At 44.8% G+C, this 23,819-nt stretch overlaps 1 protein-coding gene across 1 annotated transcript in view; it reads left to right on the top strand.

Annotated features, from left to right (window-relative positions):
* Positions 1-23,819, top strand: part of CACNA1C (calcium voltage-gated channel subunit alpha1 C) — a 664,490-nt gene that overhangs the window by 561,081 nt on the left and 79,590 nt on the right. The window contains exons 20-30 of the mRNA XM_081796086.1: positions 3,883-4,012; positions 5,197-5,256; positions 5,398-5,457; positions 9,836-9,942; positions 12,098-12,185; positions 12,974-13,081; positions 13,932-13,984; positions 14,309-14,455; positions 15,827-16,028; positions 17,600-17,758; positions 18,378-18,488. Of these exons, the coding sequence (XP_081652212.1) occupies positions 3,883-4,012; positions 5,197-5,256; positions 5,398-5,457; positions 9,836-9,942; positions 12,098-12,185; positions 12,974-13,081; positions 13,932-13,984; positions 14,309-14,455; positions 15,827-16,028; positions 17,600-17,758; positions 18,378-18,488 (1,225 nt within the window). The remainder of the gene's footprint in view (positions 1-3,882; positions 4,013-5,196; positions 5,257-5,397; positions 5,458-9,835; positions 9,943-12,097; positions 12,186-12,973; positions 13,082-13,931; positions 13,985-14,308; positions 14,456-15,826; positions 16,029-17,599; positions 17,759-18,377; positions 18,489-23,819) is intronic.

Here is a 23,819-nt window from a genome sequence, read left to right as displayed (position 1 = left end):
CTCTCAGCCCTCCTACCTTACATGTTATTAATTAGTATTTTAGTCCTGTCCTTTATTTTTAACTTCACAAGTTAGACATTATTATCATTTTCATTATTATTATATAGACCAATGTATACTTGGATTTACATACAACTTCCCATTTTACTCATTCACCATTTTTTCATGTATCTCAGTCCACCCTTCTGTAATCATTTTCTTCCTAAAGCACATTCTTTAGAAGCCCCTAGTGTTTCTTTTTGTTGTTGTTTTTGTTTATGTTTTTGTTTATTTTTTTTACTATGAAATTTATTGTCAAATTGGTTTCCATACAACACCCAGTGCTCATCCCAACAGGTGCCCTCCTCAATACCCATCACCCACCATCCCCTCCCTCCCACCCCTCATCAACCCTCAGTTTGTTCTCAGTTTTTTAAGAGTCTCTTATGATTTGGCTCCCTCCCTCTCTAACTTTTTTTTTTCCTTCCCCTCCTCCATGGTCTTCTGTTAAGTTTCTAGGATCCACATAAGAGTGAAAACATATGGTATCTGTCTTTCTCTGTATGACTTATTTCACTTAGCATCACACTCTCCAGTTCCATCCATGTTGCTACAAAAGGCCATATTTCATTCTTTCTCATTGCCACATAGTATTCCATTGTGTATATAAACCACAATTTCTTTATCCATTCATCAGTTGATGGACATTTAGGCTCTTTCCATAATTTGGCGATTATTGAAAGTGCTGCTATAAACATTGGGGTACAAGTGCCCCTATGCATCAGCACTCCTGTATCCCTTGGGTAAATTCCTAGCAGTGCTATTGCTGGGTCATAGGATAGATCTATTTTTAATTTTTTGAGGAACCTCCACACTGTTTTCCAGAGTGGCTGCACCAGTTTGCATTCCCACCAACAGTGCAAGAGGGTTCCCGTTTCTCCACATCCTTGCCAGCATCTATAGTCTCCTGATTTGTTCATTTTAGCCACTCTGACTGGCATGAGGTGGTATCTGAGTGTGGTTTGTATTTCCCTGATGAGGAGCGACGTTGAGCATCTTTTCATGTGCCTGTTGGCTATCTGGATGTCTTCTTTAGAGAAGTGTCTATTCATGTTTTCTGCCCATTTCTTCACTGGATTACTTGTTTTTCAGGTGTGGAGTTTGGTGAGTTTTTATAGGTTTTGGATACTAGCCCTTTGTCCAATATGTCATTTACAGATATCTTTTCCCATTCCATTGTTTGCCTTTTAGTTTTATTGACTGTTTCCTTTGCAATGCAGAAGCTTTTTATCTTGAGGGGGTCCCAATAGTTAACTTTTGCTTTTATTTCTCTTGCCTTTGGAGATGGGTTGAGTAAGAAGTTGCTGCGGCTGAGGTCAAAGAGGTTGTTGCCTGTTTTCTCTTCTAAGGTTTTGATGGTTTCCTGTCTCACATTTAGGTCTTTCACCCATTTTGAGTTTGTTTTTGTGTATGGTGTAGAAAGTGGTCCAGTTTCATTCTTCTACATGTTGCTGTCCAGTTCTTCCAGCACCATTTGCTAAAGAGACTGTCTTTATTCCATTGGATACTCTTTCCTGCTTTGTCAAAGATTAGTTGGGCATGTATTTGTAGGTCCAGTTCTGGGTTCTCTATTCTATTCCATTGGTCTATGTGTCTGTTTTTGTGCCAATACCATGCTGTCTTGATGATTACAGCTTTGTAGTAGAGGCTAATGTCTGGGATTGTGATGCCTCCCACTTTGGTCTTCTTCAATATTACTTTGGCTATTCGAGGTCTTTTGTGGTTCCATACAAATTTTAGGATTGCTTGTTCTAGCTTTGAGAAGAATGCTGGTGCAATTTTGATTGGGATTGTATTGAATGTGTAGATAGCTTTGGGTAGTATTGACCCAAAGCCCCTAGTGTTTCTTTATATAAAGTCATTTGACCTGTTTATCTCTTGTTCTTATTTTCATTTCTTGTTCTTGAAAGATAGTTTTGCTGTGTACACAATGTTAGGTTGACAGGATTTGTCTTTTAATATATCAAAGGTATTATTATACTGTATTTTTCCTACTATCATTCCTTTGTAGATAATCTTCCCCTTACCTCTAGCTGTTTTGAATATCTTATGTTGCCTTTGGTATTGTATAGATATACTACCATGTGTCTAGATATGGATTTCTGGCCATTAATCCTGCTTGGAATGTTATTGATTTATATTTTTCTCTAATTGTCAAAAAAAAAACATTAAAAATTAGAATGAGAATTGCTAATTCTTGAAAATCTCTTAATCTCTTTCTGTTCTTTCCTTCTAGCATTCCAAGTAGACATATGTTAAACCTTCTCATTCTGTCCTCCTACGTCTTAATGTGTCTTATAAATCTTTCACCTCATTATATCTCTTTTAGTATTCAGGGTAGTTTTCTCAGTTATATCTTCCAATTTCTTAATTCTCTCTTTAACTTTGTCTACATTACTGTTTAAACCAGTTTTTATATTGACTTATTTTTTTTTCATTTCAAACAGTTCCATTTGCAGCTTGATTTTCTAGAGCCATCTGTCTATATCTAATACTTCTCCTATTAATTCCTCAACTTTGTGATCAAGTCCTTTATTCTGTTAAATATTTCAAATATAGTTGTTACATTCTCTACCTGATATGTTCAGTATACACAGTCTTTGGGAGGGCGTTCTAAATCATTTATTTGTTGTTTCTTCTGATTTCTCATCTTAGAAGTTCATCCTCTTATGTGCATAATGATTTTTGATTGTGGCCTCAGTACTTCATCAGATTCTTGTGGACCTAAATTAATATTGGGAAGCTTTCTTCCAGAGGCTTCTTATGAGTGTTGGCTTAGCCTAAAAGTCCCAAGCTTCTGTGCCCTACCTTAAGATTGGCTTGAAATGCAGTTTCCCCATAGCAGTGCTACTACTAGCATCTATTCTCAGGCAACTCTGCCCTTCCTGGATACCTATCACACAGACCCTGGCTCAGTGGATTTGCTTATTTGTTTGAAAAGGATAATCAATGCAGACCTTCTAACTCTAATGAAGCCAGAATTGTCCCATAGAGTTTTCCCTTTCCAAGATTTGCTGCTTCTGCAGCAGTGGGGTCTCTCAGAGCACTACAATGTTGTGAGAAGAAGTCTGAAAGCCTGGATTCAAGCCCTGAACACCGCACCCCCCCACACAACACTCTACAAATTGTCTTTCTGGGCCAGCCTCTCCTTCCAGGGTTTCAGTGTTTTTACCTATAAAATGAAGATAATAACACCCATATCCCCTTCCTGAGCTGCCAGGATGAGATAGTATATAAGACACACTTGACATTCAAGGATTTAGCCTTTGTGGTACTACCAATGAGTGCCCAGAGGTCCATCCATGTAGTTCTTTATAATTGTGCTGAAGTGTGGAATTGAATTGCATGCCTTGGAGCTATTACACAGGAGCATATTGCCTAGCCAGAGAGTAGGCTTAGCCAGCCTTTCAGCATCGACTCTAGGTCGGATCTGTTGTTCCCTGTATATAAAAATATGAAGGAGATCTTATAAAATGATTTAATGATGGGGAAAAAGAAGTCCCCCCAAAAAAGCCAATTGTTAATGTCACAGCAGTATATGAAAATATTGGGATTCCTGAAGGTCTCAGATGTAACCCTCCAAAATGTCAAAAGCTTACTGCCTGTGACAGTGCTTTATAGCTGCAAAGTTCTATACAGATGTGCCTCACACTGAGGGTGTAGAGGGGGGTGGGATGTGATTGTCACTACCCTCAGCAGTAAGACCTCAGGTTGAAGAGCCCACTCTCAAACTAACAAGCACCTTTGATAAGCTGAAAGAAGGAGTTGAGCTCCGGAGACCCAGGAGCTGCTTCCGTGACCTTTCTGACATACTTCGGTCCTTCTTTCCTCCTCCCCACACAGATTTCGCCTCCAGTGCCACCGCATTGTCAATGACACGATCTTCACCAACCTGATCCTCTTCTTCATTCTGCTCAGCAGCATTTCCCTGGCAGCTGAGGACCCTGTGCAGCACACCTCCTTCAGGAACCATGTATGCATTCCCTTTTGTCCCCTGCACCTCTTCTTCCCAAGGATGGGACTGGGCCCAGAGCTCTGTTGCCAACCTCAATCAAGACCCCAATTCCAAATATTATAATCAGATGCACAATAAACATTTCTTTAAGAGATTAGGGCTTTGGTAGAAACCATCATAAATGAATAAGAGAACCTGTACCCAAGGCTGGCCTGATTGGAAAAATTCAGGACCTTCATTGCCCTATGGATGTTTCCCTGGTTCCCTATGTACTTAGTAAAAAGTAGCCTCTGACTTCCTGCCTTGCTCCCAATAAACTCTAACTGGTCCTAATCACCAAGCAGATAGGGGGAGCATTGGCAAATAGGTGCCAAAGATGAGGCTGACCTTATACAAAAGAGAGCTTCAGTGACCTTCTGTAGAGTAGAAAATTAAATTTAGAGACCCACCCAAGGCTCTGGTAAACAATATTAAAGGCTAGAGTAAGAACTGCTATATCTCGAAGCCTGAAGACTTTGTCAAATCCCAACCAGATGGACGTGAAGAGAAGAGTCCACCAACCTAAAGTCATACTCATGCCAAACCACTTGGTGGTCCTGCAGCCTGCTTGGTCCAGAGTTTTCTTAAAAAGGTGTTGGCCCTAACTCTGATCCATCACCTGAGATATAACAGAGCGTGAACCACGTAGCCTGCCCCCAGCCTCGGCAGTCCTCACATTAAGGATCTTCCTTCCTATGCCCCAAAGAACACAACACCAGTATTTCCACCAACATGAGAAGCCAGCTGAGTCACACCAAAGTGAGTTAAGTATTTTGCATTTTCCTGCAATAAAAAGAAAACCCCACTCTCTGTCCTTTTGACAAGCATCCCAGTGGTCTGATTTGGGTTTGTAAGTAAATTGGATTAATGAGAAAAGCATCCAACCAAATGCTGCCCAGACCCAGGACCCTGGAAGCTCCCCTCACATGTCTGGGGACTTCGTGTGGAGCCACTAAGCTGCCTGAGGCCAGCCCCACTTCAGGATCCAATGCTGTGTATATGCTACTCATCTCCTGTCTGTCTCCACATGGAAAAGCTCACATGACATGTAGTGTGGTTCTGAAGAGTGACTCCTTTTCTGGTGAATGTCCGCTGACCTCTCCTTCCATCCTGCTTCTCTCCCTTCCCACCCCATTCCCACCCTGTTTCTTTTTGTTTTGCAGATTCTGTTTTATTTTGACATTGTTTTCACTACCATTTTCACCATTGAAATTGCTCTGAAGGTAAAGCCCTAATGCCTCTCCCCATCCTGTCCTCCGTGAGCCTCCACTAGCTCTCTGCTGCTGTCTGGCGCTAACACACATGTTTCTGTTGGTGTCGAGTTCACTCTCAGAGCCACTAATCCAATTGTGCTTATTTTTCAGATCCTAGGCAATGCAGACTATGTCTTCACTAGTATCTTTACATTAGAAATTATCCTTAAGGTAATGCAATCTGAGCAATGCACTCTCTGCCTATTTCTCTATATCTGCTGTCTCTTTTCTCTCTTGTTTCTTTCACTCTTTTTTACTGTCAAGCATGAAATTTGATGAATTAGTGCCCCTCACTTTGTGCCCCTCACTTTGCTCAGGCTCAGAAGCTAGAAGAAACCCACCGCCACTGCTGTGCCTCCTGTCAGCCTGGAAGGCTGGAAGGCTCACAGTGTCAACACTGATGATGTCCTGTCACCAGGTCTGGCACTGTGCCAATGTGTGTTGTGCCCCACCACCCCCACACACCCTACCTCCGGGTCATTGATGACTGACCCCTGCTTAGAACTCCCCCTCCCTCCTCCTCCCCAGAGGAGATGCTGCACAAACTCCAAGAGTGGAAAAGCTCATGGGGCATGGGAAATCACTTTGTCCATGCCCTTGGACAGCCTTGGTCAACACCTTCCTCCATACAAGTGGCAGGCACCAGGGCTAGGCTCCAGATGGGCCTGGGTGATAGGAATCATGGGCCTAATTAATGCAAGATTTGGGGCCAGTCTTCCATTGGGGGCTTTCAACAGACGACTGTAGATTACTTGAGTCCTCAGTTTCCTGTTGAAAAGCCTTGTTACGATGCCCCTTGCCCTAAGCATAAAAGAAGAACCAGGTCCCAAGCCCCGGTCCTGAGAGCACATGGAGCTGGCCCGGCCTGTGACTGGTGGCCCCAGGTGCTGCTGACCCCTGATGGCAGAACTTCTACAGACTTACCCCATCGGTAGAACCCACCTCTGAAAGCATTGGGATGAGAGAGATTGCTAAGTTTTATTTTATTACTTCTATTAATTTATAATTAATATATTATTTATATTTATTTTATTATTATTTCTAAGTTTTTCCAGTATACATCTGAGCCTCTAAAACAATGTATTGCCAAACCACTCCATCTGAGACTCAGGATGTGAGTTCTGAGACCCAGGAAAAGTACATTTCAGCATTTGCTTTCTTCTCATTTACCTGAACAGGAGGGTTGTAGGCTCTAAAATATATCCTTCAGCTTGGTGTCTTCTTCCTGGGAGACTCATCTGGGACTCCTCCTCCCAAGGAGTCCAGGCTCCCTCTCCCCCTCCCTGGGGCTGATGCCAGCCACTGTCCACATCTGACCATGTGCCACAGCTAGCCTGCAGACCCTTCTTTTCCTGATGCAACTTCTAAGTCATGACCCAGACTTTTAATGTACATGACAGTTTTGTCACATCCAGATACAAGTTGAGTGGGGCCGTTTTGAGTGTTCACTGTGTCTGTGTCCCCAAAAGGCTGAGCTGTCCAGACCTCCAGCTTCTGTCCCTGGCTCCAGTGACCAAGGGAGTTCCTCAGGTTTCCTCTTCTACTCTAGGACAGTGGATCTGACCAGGCCCCAATCCCTGGGGGTGGGAAAAGGGAACCAAAAGCTGTCTACCTGCATTGAGATGTAGTCTGTAAAACCCCCTTTCCATGGTGAGCTGAGTTCTGGACTTCAGACTCAGGGAGGCACACGAACACCCAAAATTCTTTCCTGGTATAAGAAAAGCTCTGAGGCCCATTTCTCAGGACTCCTCCACAGAGCTTCCCTTATGGATTTCAGTGGTGCTGTTTATCCTTCAAGGTTGCCATGCAAACAGAAGTGAAAGATCTCTTTGCAAACATTATCATGGCAAGAGCCTTCCCTCCCTTCACCCTCTCCCTCTTCTACTCCCTTTGATACTCAGTGTGCTTCTAAATATAAAGCCCAGTCCCCACCCCACTTCCCTGCACCTCCTTCCACTGGGCCCCTCTGCCTTGCCTGAAGGCTCAGCTTTCTACCATGGCACAGACAACGGTCTCATTGTCCAAGGGGCATTTAGTGTCAAGAACAGTTTAAAGACCTGGGGATATTTGGCCTTAAGAAGAAAAGGCTTGTAGGACCATGACTGTTGGCCTGAATACTGCAAAATACTGTCACATAGAGGAGGGACGAGGTGAACTGGGCCCAGCAGTAAGTACAAGTTATAGGATACATCTAGTAACTAGAAGAGCTGCCTGGGGAGGCAGTAGTCGCCTGTGACTGGACAGAGCATCTTTCCTGCCCTTCAAGTTCAGAGAGTCAGCAATCTCATGGCCACCTTTTTTTTTCCTGAGGCTGAAAATACCACAGCAATAGGCTTTTCGTATGCAATGGCTTAGAACTAACTGTGTGGCCATTAGCAAAACGGGGTATGGAAAGGACACTTTGCACTGAGTACCTGAACCTGGCCTCTTCTGTTGTCTTAAACGGCTGGAATAATTTTCAAATAAATTCTCATTTTTCAGCACCCAGTTGCCCTTTCTCCTAAGGCCATTCTGCTTGCCCTGCCCAGGCATGTCCCTCCCACCCCTTACACACACACACTTTTTGGAGTGCTGGTCTCATTCTAGGTCCCTGACAAATAGGACCCCAAAGTCAAAGGACAGACGTTGGCACTGTGAGCCCTACTAGTGCACCTATTCAAGGAGTGCTCTTCCCTGACCATGGAGGGCTCTGTGATGCTCAGTAGTGTCCTCACAATATTTGAAACAAGAGTGAGGCAGGGTCGGACTCAGTGCCTTCTCTGAAACTAAAAGTGAATGGCTAGGCAAGGTGCTTGGCCTTCTGCAGGCACAGAGGCTCTGTGTTTAAGTGAATTATAGGAGCCACCCAAATCCAGTCCCTGCAGTCCTAGATCTTCACTCAGAGACAGGACAGCAAGCCCCTCCTAGATTTTCACTGAGAGACAAGACAGTAAGCTCCTCCAGATGGCAAGCCTATATTCCCCTGCAACCTTTTATATAATATACCCACTTCTAGAAACTGTTGCAGGACACAGGTGCCTGAGTCCCCTGTGACCCCCTGCAGTAGGAGATAAATGGAAAGAATTAGGTTGCAAGAGCTATTTTTGTCAGTTCCCCCTGTGTTTGCTTTTGAATTGCTCTGCGGACATGCTGCCCTGGGCATGCTCTGATTCCAAAGAGATAAACTGGACCCCAGATGACCAGGGAGCTGCTCTCAGTCTCTCAGCCACCGGCTCCAAATTGTTCCCTTTGGCTGATGCATCATGGCCCATGGCCTTTCACAACCCTTAACCTGGAAATCTGCTGGCTCTTAATTCAAATCAACAGAATTGGAAAGGCTGTTTGTTGAGCATCTACAGTGACTTTGTACTGAGCTCAGAGAGAGATAATAATAGCCAAGTCCTGTAACAATAATCACCATCCCATGTGCTCCCATTTTAGTCTTCAAAGGACCTCCATGTTGCCTTTCTATGTGTGCCTCATAAAGAAAGGGAATAGTATGCCCACTTTGTAGATGGGGAAACTGAACATCCTTATATAGGAAGAATCCAGAATTCAAATCCAATCTATCTGGCCTCAAGTTTAGTTTTCTCTGATGATAGTAAGTGTTTTACCTGTAATAACTCATTTGATGCCAATAACCCTAGAGGGTAGACATTATCATTACCCTCATTTCTCAGATGAGGAAACAGGGACATAGAAGCTAAGTAACTTGTTCCAGGCCATACAAACAAAATATGATAGAGCTGGGATTCAAACTCAGGCAGCCTGGCTCCAGAGCCTATGCTCTTAACCATGGTCCTACATTGTCCCTCTGTGTGTTCACATAGCTTGGACCTTAAAGAACATCAGTCTAAAGGGAAGATAATAGAATTGAGTTTAGAATATTTGGCATAGATCATAAACACTAATTAAGGTTAGGAAGTGGAGGAATGCTAATTGCCAAATGTATTGGTAGAACTTCTCACTGGGCACTAGGATGCCCAAGACTTGGGTTTGCCCAAGACTGAAGAGTTGCCTGGGTGGTACACAGGACTTTCAGTACCAAAACAGGAATCCTGGGAAAACCAGGACAGTTGGTCACCATACTAGGTGTGTCCCACCTTTCCCCAGATGCCTAGTATCTGAACCTGGCTCTGGGGGTTGATAGAATTTGGAGAGGAGATTGGGAAGTTTGCATACAAAGGGAAACCTGGTCTGGGCAGTGTCAGCAAAGGGCCCCTCAGGGCCAGGATCAGGGACCTGTGATGAGGAACAGTGGAAAATGAGAGATAGATGGCAGGGCCCAATCTGAAAAGGCTTCAAATATGGAGTCTGGTGTGGTCTAGTAAGTGGAAGGAGCCACTTAACCATCCTGAGCCTGGAATTCTTTTGTTGTTATATAAATGATTGCAGAATATTGTCCTTGGCCCTGCCTCTCTTTCTGCAGTCCTGCCTGCCCCCAGTCCTCTCACTGCTCTTCAGCTTGCCCTACCCAAAGGATGCTGTGGGAGGAGAGGGAGGCATGAGGGGGACTCTGGAGCTTGGGCAGGGACCACTCATGCTCATGTTTCTCTTTGCCTCCCTGCAGATGACTGCTTATGGGGCTTTCCTACACAAGGGCTCTTTCTGCCGGAACTACTTCAACATCTTGGACCTGCTGGTGGTCAGCGTGTCCCTCATCTCCTTTGGCATCCAGTGAGTAGGACTCCCTCAGCCAATGATGAGGCCACACAACTAGAAATGGGTGTCAGAGAGAACGATCAAGACTCTGAAGTCTTGCATGGCCACCACTCTATGACAGGAACAGGGAGGGACCCCTGAATTGTACAACATGATGGCTTTTTGTCACATCCTCAATGGTGTGACACTTGGGGGGTATGTCCATCCAGCCAGAATATGTTTAAAATATATGGATCTTGGCATGACAGGCAGGACCAGGCCCAGTTATAATGAGAGGAATGCCTCCAGGGCCTTCATATCTCCTCTACTACCTGCCCAGTGCCCTTGGCTACCCTCGGCTCCAAGGGCCCTCCATTGCCATAACCAGCCCTGATATTCCAGTCCATCTTCCCTCCCTTTCTCTCTCCAGTCAAAGCACCTGATGAGAAGAAGGGAGTGGAGGACAGAGAAAGAGAGGAATTACAGATTTTCAGTCTTGGCTGCATAGTGGAATGGACTGAGTAGTTTCAGGAAAGACATTTGCCTAGATCCCTCTCCCCAAGTTTTTATCTAATTGGTCTGGGCTACAGGCTCAGGCTTTAAGAATTTTAAAAGTTCTCTGGGTGACTCCACCATACAACCAAGGTTGCCAATTTGCTCAGGTTTAAAAGGAGCCAATTACTAATTTCTCCCAAGTTCTATCTGCTGATAACATTAACTCTGCCTTCAACTTAAAAGCCCTTTCACATGCACAATCTTCTACTGTCCTCACAAAAAAAGCTGCAGGCAGGGCAGGGACTGTTACCACCATTTTATAGATAGGAAGACTGAGATTCGGGGCATGAGATGTGCCCAAGGTCATACCAATGGCAGAGGAAAGGGGTCCTGGGTGTCCTTTCCCAAGGGTGTTTTCATGGTAAGCCTAGAAAGAGCAGACATGGGAGGAACAGGAGTGAGACACTCTCTGTGATCATCTGTTATCATCTCTGTGATCATCTTAGCTGTCTGCTGGGAGCCTACAGGTCTAGATTCTAATCCCAGCACTACCACTAAACTACTATTTAACCTTGAACCAAGAACCACCCCCCCTTTAGTCTGTGCTTTCTGTACCTAACCTTAAAATCCCTTCCATTGCCATTCAGTACAAACAGACTCCCTCCCTGAGATACTTGGATAACTAGGAATGCCCTTTGAATCCTTTCAGATAAAAGAACTGTGAACCAGAGAAATCAGATCTACCAGCTCCCTCCTGAGCACATTATCCTAACCTCATGCTGATGTGTCATACATTTTTTAGGTCCCAAAGTGGGTACAAGGCTCTCTGAAAGACTGTGAGGATATCTCAAGCAAATGGGTAGTGTGTGAGGGTTGAGATAGAGCCCACCTGGATGGATGGATAACTCCAGAAACCATGCAGGCTTCCTGCCGAGGGACTTGTGGAGAGAACTGCACCTTAGTGCCTCATTTCCACTAGGGAACAGCAAAAGCCGAGGCTCCCAGAAATCCTGGCCAAGCCCTAGCATCCAGGCATGTGGAACCTGCTGTGTAGAATTCATTCCTTCAAGTCCTGTGTTATGAACGGGTGGTTTTATATACACCTGTAATGGGCAACTGCCTGGAGAACACCAGAATAGCTCCTCCATCACCTCCAGCCAACAAGGCCTGAAGCTCCACCATCTGTATAACATTTCTTCAAGATCGGTGATGTCTTCATCAGACATAATAATAAAAGCTACCATTTATTCGGTTCATAATATGCACCAAGCACACTGCAAATGATGCAGATACTGTTTCCTCATTTAATCCCTGCAACAACTTATGAGGTCCACTTTACAGATGAAAAAGTTAGGGAATTTATCCTCTGTGAATTGGCTGTTAAGCGACAGAGCTGGGGTTCTCTTTTCTTTACTAAAGCTCCCCTGAGTAACACATTATATTGCTAATAACTTCTGGTAAATTGCTTTTCATATTATTACACACCAACAGGAAGTCCCAGGGTCACTGGCAAGTTCCAGGCTCTTCTAGGATGGTAGATGGGAGTAGAGAATTGTCCCAGGATAAGAAAGTCCTCAAAACAGACTTTACACTTTCTCAAGTTTGCCTGGGGTCAGCCTGTCAGGACACCCCCTCACATTATTTCCTGCTCCACCACAACAGGAGCTTACTCCCCTGCCCTGTTTCTCTCTCCCAGGTCCAGTGCAATTAATGTGGTGAAGATCTTGCGAGTTCTGCGAGTCCTCAGGCCCCTGAGGGCCATCAACAGGGCCAAGGGGCTAAAGGTGAGAAGAGTGGGCCTAGGTGAGGAGCCATCAGCAGAGCAAGCATCAACCCAGCTGTGGACTGGGGGGATATAAGTGAGGCAGGGGGGTGGGGGTGGAGGGCTGGACAGAGGAAAAATGGCCAGAGCAAATGGCTGCTGTGTTAGAGCCTGGACTCTCCAGCCTGTACCTCTAGTCCCACTTCAGGGTGAAGAGAACAAGGATAGGCAGCTGTTCAAAATCAGAACTTCTAGGGGCTCCTGGGTGGCTCAGTCAGTCAAGTGTCTGACTCTTGGTTTCAGCTCAGGGCATGATCTCATGGTTCACGAATTCAAACCCCCCATCAGGCTCTGTGCCCAGCTACATGGAGCCTGCTTGGGATTCTCTCTTTCTCCCTCTTTGCCCCTCCCCTGCACTCTCTCTCTCTCTTAAAATAAATAAAATAAACTTAAAAAAAAAACAAAATCAGAACTTCTAAGCAAAATTTGTGCATAAAAGAGACACACACACAAACCCAGGGCCCCCACATGAAGATGAGGCCCCCATATTCCTCCACCTATAAAATGGGAAACTAGCAGAGCTTTTGTCCCTATAGTCACCTAAAGCCCAACAAGGGACTTTGAGTTCCATTGGATCCCATCACCGTGTGAACCTGGGAAGGTGCTTGGCCTCTTTGAGTCATATTTTCACTCTGGTGACAAAGGGGCTGTCCATGAGCCTCCCTCAGAGAGGTTCGTGCCTTGGCTAACGGAAGCTCAGGCTGTAGGCACTTCCTGAAACCTGTCCCCTGCCTTCCCTTCCTACCACAGCACGTGGTCCAGTGCGTGTTTGTCGCCATCCGGACCATAGGGAATATCGTGATTGTCACCACGCTGCTCCAGTTCATGTTCGCCTGCATCGGGGTCCAGCTTTTCAAGGTAATAGCTTGGCTCTGATCTGTGCTCCTGCTTCCTTCCCCTCCTGTCAGCATGCCTGAGAAAGATTGCTGGCAGATACACTCAAAAGAGGGCAGCGGCCTGGGTCAGACTTAGGATGAGTGGAACCTCCAAACACCCTCCCTCAGCATCCCCCACTGGGAAGGAGGACTCTCCACCAAGCCAAGGACCCCCTTGGTCTTGCAGCGCAGACTGCCTTTCTGATCCCTTCCCTTCCTTCTAGCAAGAAAGGGAGAGGGACTTTTATCCTCTGAAGCCTCGTGCCAGTCACCTGCTCAAACCCCCGCAGTGGTCCCCCATTATTGACAGCATCAAATCCACCCTTCTCCAGCCAGCTTTCAGAACACTGCATCCATCCAGGTTCTCTCTCACTGCCTCTTGACAAGGCCCCCCCCCCCCCCCCCCGGCTACAGTGAGGCTGGCTTCCTTGGTTTCTGCTCTTTCTGCCTTAATCCTTTTATTTCTGAAGCATTCTTCCCCCTGCCCTCTCCCACTGACCATATAAATTCACCTGATTTCCGGCCATTTAATTTGTCCCTCTGAGACCTGTTCCACTTCCACCTTCTTTAGGCCAGCCAAAAGAGTCCAGCTCTTGTGGAGTGGAGTTCCCCCCTTTTTTAAAAATTTCAATGGTACATCCAGCACTGAGCATCTTTATTCACTGACTGCTTGGTATATGTGAGTCATGGCTTCCCTTAGATTCTGCTCACCTTGTACTTTTTGCCCCAAGTTCCTAGCACAGTGCTGGGCTATAGACATGATCACTAATCATTTCTTGACTGATTCATTGATTAATGAATATCTCCAATCACTTTGTTCTTTTGCCTTCCAGGGAAAGCTCTACACCTGTTCAGATAGTTCCAAGCAGACCGAGGCGGAATGCAAGTGAGTACAAGCTGGAGGGCAGCCAGCACCAAGGATAGTTAATTCTGGGAGGTTAGTGACTTGGCCTGAGAGGATGGACAGTCCATTCTTTCTCAGATAGCACTGACAGGTGGACTTCTACCTTTGGGTAATGTGATACTGTTGACATGAAATGTAAGATTATCTATTCTTGAAAGGTCTACCCACTGAAGTTCTTCACAACGGCTCACACTGTGGGGTTTAAGCCTAGCCAGTCTCATCCCACCCAGCAAGCCAGGAGTCATTGGTGGGTCAGGTGTGAAGGAGGGTGAGAAACACAATAATTAACTCTTCCTTCTTTCTCAGGGGTAACTACATCACATACAAGGATGGGGAAGTTGACCACCCCATCATCCAGCCTCGCAGCTGGGAAAACAGCAAGTTTGACTTTGACAATGTTCTGGCAGCCATGATGGCGCTCTTTACCGTCTCCACTTTTGAGGGGTGGCCAGAGTGAGTATGCAAGTCACAGCCTGTCCACCCTGATATTAGAGCCCAAGCTATTCCCCCAAGTTTTATTACTGTCCCACACTCAGGTTGTGCTTACCTGTGTCCTCCCCAAACAATGAGGGTTTGTTCCTAGACAATCTGCATACCATGGTCACTGCTGAAACATAGGCTATTCTTTTTCTGGAAGATGTCAAATTTTCAGAAATTCCAACCAAAAATGATCTTCTTTTAGCTCTCCTTCCCTACTTCAGAGTGAGCTGCAATGATAGGGGTCTTTATCATTACTCTAATGACACATAGGAATGGGGTGAGTTTCTCTAGGTATGAGCCCTTAGATAGCCCTTAGACAGGATTCAAAATTACTGATCCCAAAATGCACTCAATGTGGGTAGAGATGGCAAAGATATCTGTTTTAGACTCTACCTCAGTCTCCTTGGAAAAAGCCTTGTCTATAATTACGGTGAAAAGTAAGAAACGGATGGAAGCCTGAGTCCAAATTCCTCTGCAGAGATCATGCCTAGACCAGCCTGGTTGGCCCTTTACAGTGTTATCACCTCTACCAGGCAGCTTGTGCATCAGGTGTTCCATATATCTTTGTATAGACACCTGCTTCCCCATACGCCCCACCCAGTGCACTCCAGGGAAATTATCATCTAAAAGAAAGAAAATTCTAAATATTCCTAAGTCAGTAACCACACATGGATCTTAGATAAGAGTCCCATTATTATATGGTAAAATATAGATGATACCTAGAGAATAACCAAGTACTGTGCAGAGTAACAAAAGAAAGAGAGGAGTTAATCCCTGTCCATGAAGAGAAACATACACATATAATGGCATACATATATAAACTACCTAAGTATAAACCCAAACCATTGTTGATGATCTGAATAAGCTTGGGTCATTTTTATCTAATATTTTTATCAAAATGGATATTTGCTCTCAGATAGATTTATTTTATGCTCACTGTAACATCCTCTGAGCCTATGCCAGTTTGCAAAGCTGTTTCAATATTTACTAATGTTTCCAGTATTTGAAATCAATGTCCATGACTCATTTTACAAATTCTTGACAGTTTCAAAACACCCTCATATACACTATATCAACTATCTTGCCAGGTAGGAAAGTCAGGAATTATTGTCTCTCCATTTCACAAATGAAGAATCTGAGGCTCAAAGAGATTAAGTGATTTGTCCATGGTTCCACTCCAGTAAGTGGCAGAGCTGGAACTTGAACCCAGATCTTCTGACTCCCAGCCTAGAGCTGTTTCCAGCACCCTTGATCCTGAGGATACCTAGGAGTAGTGGTGCTGTCATTCCACAGAAGTGACACTGCTTCTCCGGTTCCCTCTGTGGGGCCTGTCTCCTCCTGCAGGCTGCTGTACCGCTCCATCGACTCCCACACAGAAGACAAGGGCCCCATCTACAACTACCGTGTGGAGATCTCCATCTTTTTCATCATCTACATCATCATCATTGCCTTCTTCATGATGAACATCTTCGTGGGTTTTGTCATCGTCACCTTCCAGGAGCAGGGGGAGCAGGAATACAAGAACTGTGAACTGGACAAGAACCAGGTAGCTTTCTAGGAAGAGAGGAACAGGTGGCAGGTCCGGGTGGGGAGCATGCGAGGAATAACAGCAGTTGGCAGCCTGTGGCCAACCCAGAAGAGAGGCTGAGGTCAGAAGAGAGATCTATGCAGATGCTAAGATCATCTGTCTGCTCCTCAACAAGGGAATAGGGCTGTCAGTCTTCGGGAAGGCCCTGGACAAAAGAAATGCAAATGTCTGCAAATCCTGAATCTGGCATTCAGCCAACAAATATTTGTTAAGCACCTACTTAAGGAGACTCCATGATAGATGCTGTGAGAAAAAACCTCACACCCTATCTCTTAGAAGTTAACAAGTTAATAAGTGCCCACGTGGGTTGGCACACTGATAATGAAGAAAGAAACTAGAACAATGAGGCAGTGAGGATTTCAGGGGTGAGGAAGAGAAGGGCCTTAGAAAACTCTTAAATGGTTTAAGTAAAACACAGAGGCCTGTGCATGAGGTGGGGGCAAGAAAGAGGCTTCAGTAGGAATAATGTGATAATGCCAGGACAGTAAGGTATTCTGTGGCCTCTGAGAAAGTTGGCAACTCCATCAGTGAAGAATGAAGCTGTTACAGTGGGCTGCAACATGTTGTCACTGAGGTCAGTTCCCCAGCTAGACTCCTCAATGGGGAGAGTAAGGAGGAGTTATATCCCTGTGTGTGAGTAACTTAAGGTCTCATATGGGAAAGCACATAGCACAAGACACTCAGCTCTACACCAGTTAGACCAGCTGGACCCCTCATGGACTTTGATGTCAACATCTTGAGTTTAGACTCGTCATTCTGGCTGTTCTATGACCTCTGGATTGGAAGAAAGACAGGAAAGAAGGAGACCAATTAGAAAATATAGATGAGAGATGATTAGACCCTCATCTACTATCAGGTTAATGATAGTGGAGGTGGAGAAAATAAGAGGAAATAAAATTGGTCAGGCTTAGAGATTGGGTGTGGAGGCTGAGAGTAAAGGAAGAGGCTGGAATGACTTGCCAGTTCCTGACATAGGAATCTGGGCACAGTGCAGAGAAATGAACTAGATCTGTTCTGGAGTCTCAGGAATGTCATCAGCCTAAGATCTCCTCCCCTATCCATGAACTATCTTCAGATCTTGTGTACATGGGTAAATAAGGAAGATTGACTTAGGATAGGAGGAAAAGTTGAGGAGGGAAGTGCCCCAAGGAGCATCTGTGGTATAGGAAATAACCAATGGGAAGAGGAACTGTCATTCAGTATTTATCAAATGCCAACTAAGTATTGGCAGCATACCAGACATTACCAAGTTGAGAAAATGAGACACAAACTCCATGACTAAATCTTGGTAAGGAGATTGACTAGAGGCAATTCTTTCCTTCATTTAGGGAGTTACAGAAAAATTTTTTTAAAGTCCAAATAGTCTCTCAATCCTATAAATGAGGTAGAGCAGTAGATTATTTCTCTGACTCCCAAGGTGTATAATTTCATCCACATCCCCCCTCCTCTGCCATCCCCACCCACATCATCCAGGTTACTAACCCCCTCTCTCCATTCCCACCCCAACCCTCCCGCTGCCTCCCTCCCAGCGACAGTGTGTGGAATATGCCCTCAAGGCCCGGCCCCTGCGGAGGTACATCCCCAAAAACCAGCACCAGTACAAAGTGTGGTATGTGGTCAACTCCACCTACTTTGAATACCTGATGTTCGTCCTCATCCTGCTCAACACCATCTGCTTGGCAATGCAGGTCAGTGCAAGGGGGGCCCTGGATACGTGATGCCTGCCGGAGGGAGAATGCTAGGGAAGGATATGAAGTGTAGAAGACCTGCCTGGCTGTCTCTAGCGTGTCATCTTCATATTGACCAAGGAAGCAGAAAGAGCAGAACTGTCTTCTTTTCCCAGATAGAGAAAGATAAATGTCCCTTTCAAGGATGAGCTCCTCTCTGGCATCTTATGAAAGAATCCATAGGAGCCTGGGTTAAGAAAACATTTAGAGTGAAGGAAATGGAGAACAGAGGGGGAGCTTGAAGAGCTCATTATTGTCAGTGAGGCATGGGTGTAGAGGTTGGTTCTATATCCACCTGTCTTCAGGGAAGTCAACTTGTGCTTGAGCTCTCCTGAAAGCCAGAAGTCTCCATAAAGTTGTCATAACCAATCAAAGCAGGAACACAGAATTCTGCCAACCTGCATTTTCAGAGCTAGCAGAGAAGGGAAGAATTTGCAGGTTTTCCTGAGTCCATCTTACTGCCCATTGAGATGTGAATGGCCTTCCAGGTTTTAGTTCAAAGAAGATCTCTGTTGAGAGGAGGGTGGTGAGGAATAGGGATGTTCCCACCTCATTTTCACAATCTTTCCCCTCCCCTCAGCACTATGGCCAGAGCTGCCTATTCAAAATCGCCATGAACATCCTCAACATGCTCTTCACTGGCCTCTTCACTGTGGAGATGATTCTGAAGCTCATTGCCTTCAAACCCAAGGTAGGCCTCTGAAAAAGGTATCTGATCGGCAGGGACCAGAGAGATGGAGAAGAAGGGGAGGAAGGAGTGCCAGTATTGAAAGAAGGAGAGTGAGGGGCAAAACTAATCAGTGAAAGACCCCATGTTCTTGGAAGACAAATGTTATACCTCCTAAATCTACCAGGAGTTGGACCAGGACAACCCCTTGAGATAAAGTCTCTACTCTAGTCCACGGCTGGGATATACAGGAAACAGATTCCTCCCTGAGCCAAGCCTCTTCTTCCAAGGAGGCAGATGATGGTCCCCCAACACATAATCTAGAATAAGCTATTCCCACCAACTGGCAAACCAAACCTCTTCACAACCAGCCCCCCAGATTCACTCAGGCTGCTGTTCTACTCTTCTCTCACTTTATCAGCTGCACAGACCACCCTCAAGCTCAGCCAGGGCTTCATTTGCTCAGGGCTCAGCATTCCAGCCTATGGGGACCTCCTGTTCCCCTCCTCAGAGGCTACATCATTGTTCCCTTGCACTTTCCAGTACAAAAAGGGCAAATGTCTTATAAGCAGACATTATAAGCAACTTCTAGAAACAAAGCCTGGAAGAAAGTTTAGAACTATTGGCTGAATGAGGCAGGGTAGGGAAGGTTGGATTGCCTGTCATCTTGGATTCTCTGTGCCCCCCTAACCAGCCCTACTCCCTTCTCCTGGATAATGGAGGAGTAAACTGACTTGAATATCACCCACCATCTTCCACCCCTGAAGACAGGTCAGAATCACTGGCATCCCCTGGCTTGGGATTCACAACATGGGCAGCTACTCCTGAGGGAGGGTATAGCAGCAACTCAGTGGCTTCTCTGGCTACCACAACCCCTTTTGGAGAGCAATAAGAAGGAAAGAGTTGGTTTTAAGAGAATCATATGGCTCCACACTTGAGGAAACCTCTCCAGCTTTTTGAGCCTTCTCTCCCCCTCCTTTACTAGTTTTTACAGATACAACACATCAAAAAGAGACAAAAAGGAAGAGTCCTTGACCATATATTCCATTTTTATTCAAATTTTTACTTGTCCTGGGATTAATTGGGACAGAGGGGGTGCTCCTTGGCTATTGGATCTGTATTCATTTACCATGATGTCATCTTCTTTGAATTAAAATTCAACTAACATTTCTGAATAACCTGCCATGTGCTACACATATCTAATTGCATATAATCTTCAAAACACCATCATAAGAAAGGTATTAGCATCCTCTTTTTAGGAAAGAGGGAAATGAAGCTCAGAGCAATTAAGTGTAATATTAATTACACCATTATTAAGTGGCAGAACTGGGAATAGAATCTGGTGCCTCTGACTTTATAGTCGATGTCATTTCCACTGTGCCAAGCTGTTAGCAAGCACCTTCCATGTCAGGTGTTCTGCTGGGTACTTTTCAGAAAGAGGGAAACAACCTTTGAGAGACTTCAAAGATAAGACAGACAATATTCTTGTAATACTTACTCCTTCTCTCAAAGAATGCCTGTGAATCTTGGCTAATTTTCAGAGGATAAGACTCTTAATAAATGTCATTTGGTGAAAATAATGGTGTTTTCCTACCTCCTCCAGTGCAGAAAATATACTCTTTTCACTTTCCCTTCCAAACCCAGTCTTATTCAGGGGCATAAATATTGTCCTGGCCTAGAAAAGACCACTAAATGTCCCTGGCCACCTTCCATGGGGCCCACAGTACCTCTGCTTACCTGTGGTCCTATTCCAAGTCATGTGGCTCAGCAGTACTGACAGGTTCACAGCCCACAGCAACGTGACCAGTGAGGCTTGGAATACAGGATCATTGCCAAGTTGAGCTTCAGTCTCAGATGACAGCCTCTAGTAGAGAAACTGGCATCGTTTTCACCTAGTTTCATGAGACATATGGTTTAAATATTTCAAAGCCTTGAGTCATTCCACAGTTGACTCAGATGTGTCTCTGATGGTGTCTGATGTAGTCTTCAGAACCCTGCATTGGACTTTCTGAATTATACCTCATAAGTACAGAAGATGTATTAAGCAAACTGCCCTAAGAAGAAAATGAAATTGATCCCTGCAGGGGCTTATGCCTGAAAGACACCCTTACCTAAATCCTGCAGATCAAGGAGTAAGCCATTTTCTAGGAAGTAGCTAGCTGATGTGGTCTAAACCATAGAGTGACTCCTAGTTGTCTCAATCCCTAGTTTTCTATTGTGAGAAGATGGAATAAATTAAGAGAAACTTTTCCCAAAGAAATAAGAGAGCTATCCTGGGGTCAACTGCATTTCACACATGCCAGGGTCAAACTGTGGTGTAAATTGAGAGAAAAATGGATATTTTCTGTGAATACCTCAAAAGGTACTTCTGATAATAAGAGGGGTAAGGGTCACTGGACCTGGCTGGCCAAGCAAGGAAGGTTGACCAGTTGGAAGGAGACTTGAAGAGAACAGGGTGTCCTAGTTTCTCATTAAGCTATGTTCTTCATTTAGGGAATAGACTCCAAGAAAAGCATCCTCCAAAATTGGCATAAAATCAAACCAGAAACAACTTGAAGCCCTGGTGTTATAAGCCAAGAACCAGTGGTGTATACAGTGACCTGAAATACAGAACAGCTTTCATATCTCACCATTAACTGAGATTCTCTTCAGCACCTTTTATTTCACTATAATGATTATTTATCTATGATATGAATGAGTCTGCACTTATAAGCATTGGGTGTGAAAGATCAGTTAGATAGCAAGGGTGTAGAAGACTGGCATCAATTGTAACCAGGGAGAAGTTACCTGAAGTTCCCAGTGCTTGACTTTTCTTCTCTATTCTTTCAGTGTCTGTGATTGGTTGGTTGGTCAGAGTTGGCTGATCACTTTGTTCTCTTACTTTGTTCTTTCATTGTCTTCATGGTGATTGATGTTGCCAAGTTCTTGATTTCTGTTCTCCTCACCACACTATGGAAACTGAATTTACTCAAGTAAATCCCTGCCCTAAATCCAACTGCCCCACTCCTTAAGTTGACACTCTATTCGAAACACACCAAAAACTATGGGTGAATATAAACCAGTTTAGAGCAATCAGTCCCCCACCTCAGAGATCTGTGGTGATGTCTGAAGAGAATGCAGTAGGTAATAGTAGTATTGATTCTACACCTAATAGCAAGCCAAAGGAGATCCCTTCCCTAGAGTAGGAGATACTTGGAGACATTGAATGGTACCTGGGTCCTACCTGATTGTGCAGGACCAAGTTGGTCAGCATGGAAAAGTCTTGGTTAAAATTTTCTGAAGGTAACTAAATAACTGCACTGTTCTATAATGAATTGAAATGCATCAGCAAAGACAGAAAAAATTTTAAGATACACTTTATAATAAGCGCTGAAAAATATCTAATGCCTAGGAATAAATGTAACCAAAAATGTCTAAGATCTCTACAGAGAAAACTATAAAATTTCATAGACAGGAACTAAAGACAACTAAGTAAGTTGAGAAATATCATGTCCATGAGTTGAAAAACTCAATATTATAAACATGTCATTTCTCTTCAAACTGACCCATAGATTCAGTACAATCCCATTGAAAACTTCAGATTGGACTTTACCCAAGGTGAGAATGTCAGGTGAAAGGGGAGCCACCAGCCACCTGGTGGCTGATAGAATGATCCTGGGTTGTTCCAAGACTTTAGCCCATTTGGGCAGCTCTGACATCACCGTGGAGGGAGAGGCAAAAACCTGGTCACAGATATTCCACTGTTAGCTACAGGTTTTAGTACCAGAAGGGGTGATGATGTCACGTGGCTGCCTGGGATTTACTGTTGACAATGACTCAGCAAGCACAATGAGGAGGTGGGGAGAGAAGGAGAGGCTCCAGGCTTGTCCTCCTCAGCAGAAGTCAGTTGCCCAGAAAGGTAGGAATCCCCGCAGTAAAAGGCTCCTAACTCCTCTGCTCCCTGTAAACTTTCACATGGGTCATGGAGGGATGAAGAAGCAGATCTGCTGTTGCTGAGATGTATCACCTTCCCCTTGGCTGCTGCCCACTCAGTATCTCCCCCAGGGGAGGATGCTAAAGGGCATTTGACCCTGGCAGCATCCTGTGATCAAAACCTTGACCTCCCCTTTCAGCTCTTTCCTAGCCTGAGAATGGTCCAGAGAGGTCAAAAGAACCAAAGGAAAATCCCTCATTGACCCTCCTGGTACCCCAGCTTTCTTGAATAAGAGCAACTGAAGCCTCAGGACTTTCCTGTTGTAGAACGAATTAGGGTCCAAAGGCATTTCAAATCTAAGGGATGAAGTGAGGCCTCTGGACCAGCTCTATCTAATAGAACTTTCTGCAATGTTCCATATGCACTGTCAGTAATATAGCCTTCTGTGGCTATTGCATGTTTGAAATGTGGCTAGTACAGCAGAGGATGGGTTTTTCAAATATATTTATTATAATTAATTTAAAATTACATAGCCAAATGTGGCCGGCAGCTGCTATATTGGGCAGCACAGCTCCAGACACCGCTTCTTACCCATAATATTCCCAGCTTCTGCTGTCTTCTGTCTGTCTTAGTTTCTTCAGCCCAGCTGCTCTGGCTTCACAAAGCCAGATGGTTTACCTCACCCTCCCCGCTTGTTCTCCAGCTGTTAATTTTCTACCAGAAATTGACTCATAACGGTGGGAGCCCTCTTGACAGGGTAAGACAGCAGTCTCTTGCTCAAGGATCCCACAGTGTGGATTTTCTCCTGACTCGGCCAGTTCATCCCTGGACTTCCCCAGTCCTTGTCAGCTGCAAGTGCTGAGCCTCCTTCCCTATGGGTCCTGTCCCACCAGGTTCCTGAGCTAAGGAAGACCCTAAGGAAGGTGGGAAGAGTGTGGTCTGGAATTAGTCTTGCTATTGTGGGCTGAATATAAGGTGTGTCCCTGGTGATCCCTGGGGCACCAGCTACTCTTTTTCCCAGTCCATTAGACTTCAGACCAGGTTTCCCAAATAGGCTAAAGTTCACCAACAACTCAACAAATACTGTATTGAGCACCGACACAGCAGTGTGCTTGGTTCCAGGGACACAACAGTGATGACAGGCAGGTTGGTGAGCATAGCCTTGCTCACTTCGCCTTTTTAAGAATAGACCTCCCTGACTTTGGCTCACTCTTTGGTCTTGCAGAGTCCCCATTTCATTATCTCATTCATCCCCGGAAAACCTATCCAGCCTGGTACTCCTGTTTCTACTTAAGAAGCAGTGAATAAACACACGAACCCATTGTGTACCAATTCCAATATGTTAAATTAAGTAACATTCAGGAACAAGGAAGGAAGGAAGTAATATATATTAAGTGTCTGAAGAACATTGCATTAGATATTCTCCATTCACTATCCCAATC

The sequence above is a fragment of the Panthera onca genome, chromosome B4 (genome assembly GCF_046562875.1).
Source record: "Panthera onca isolate mPanOnc1 chromosome B4, mPanOnc1 haplotype 2, whole genome shotgun sequence".
Classification (NCBI taxonomy): Eukaryota; Metazoa; Chordata; class Mammalia; order Carnivora; family Felidae; genus Panthera; species Panthera onca.
The sequence above is the reverse complement of the archived record's forward strand: the minus strand, read 5'-3'. Positions and strand labels throughout refer to the sequence as shown.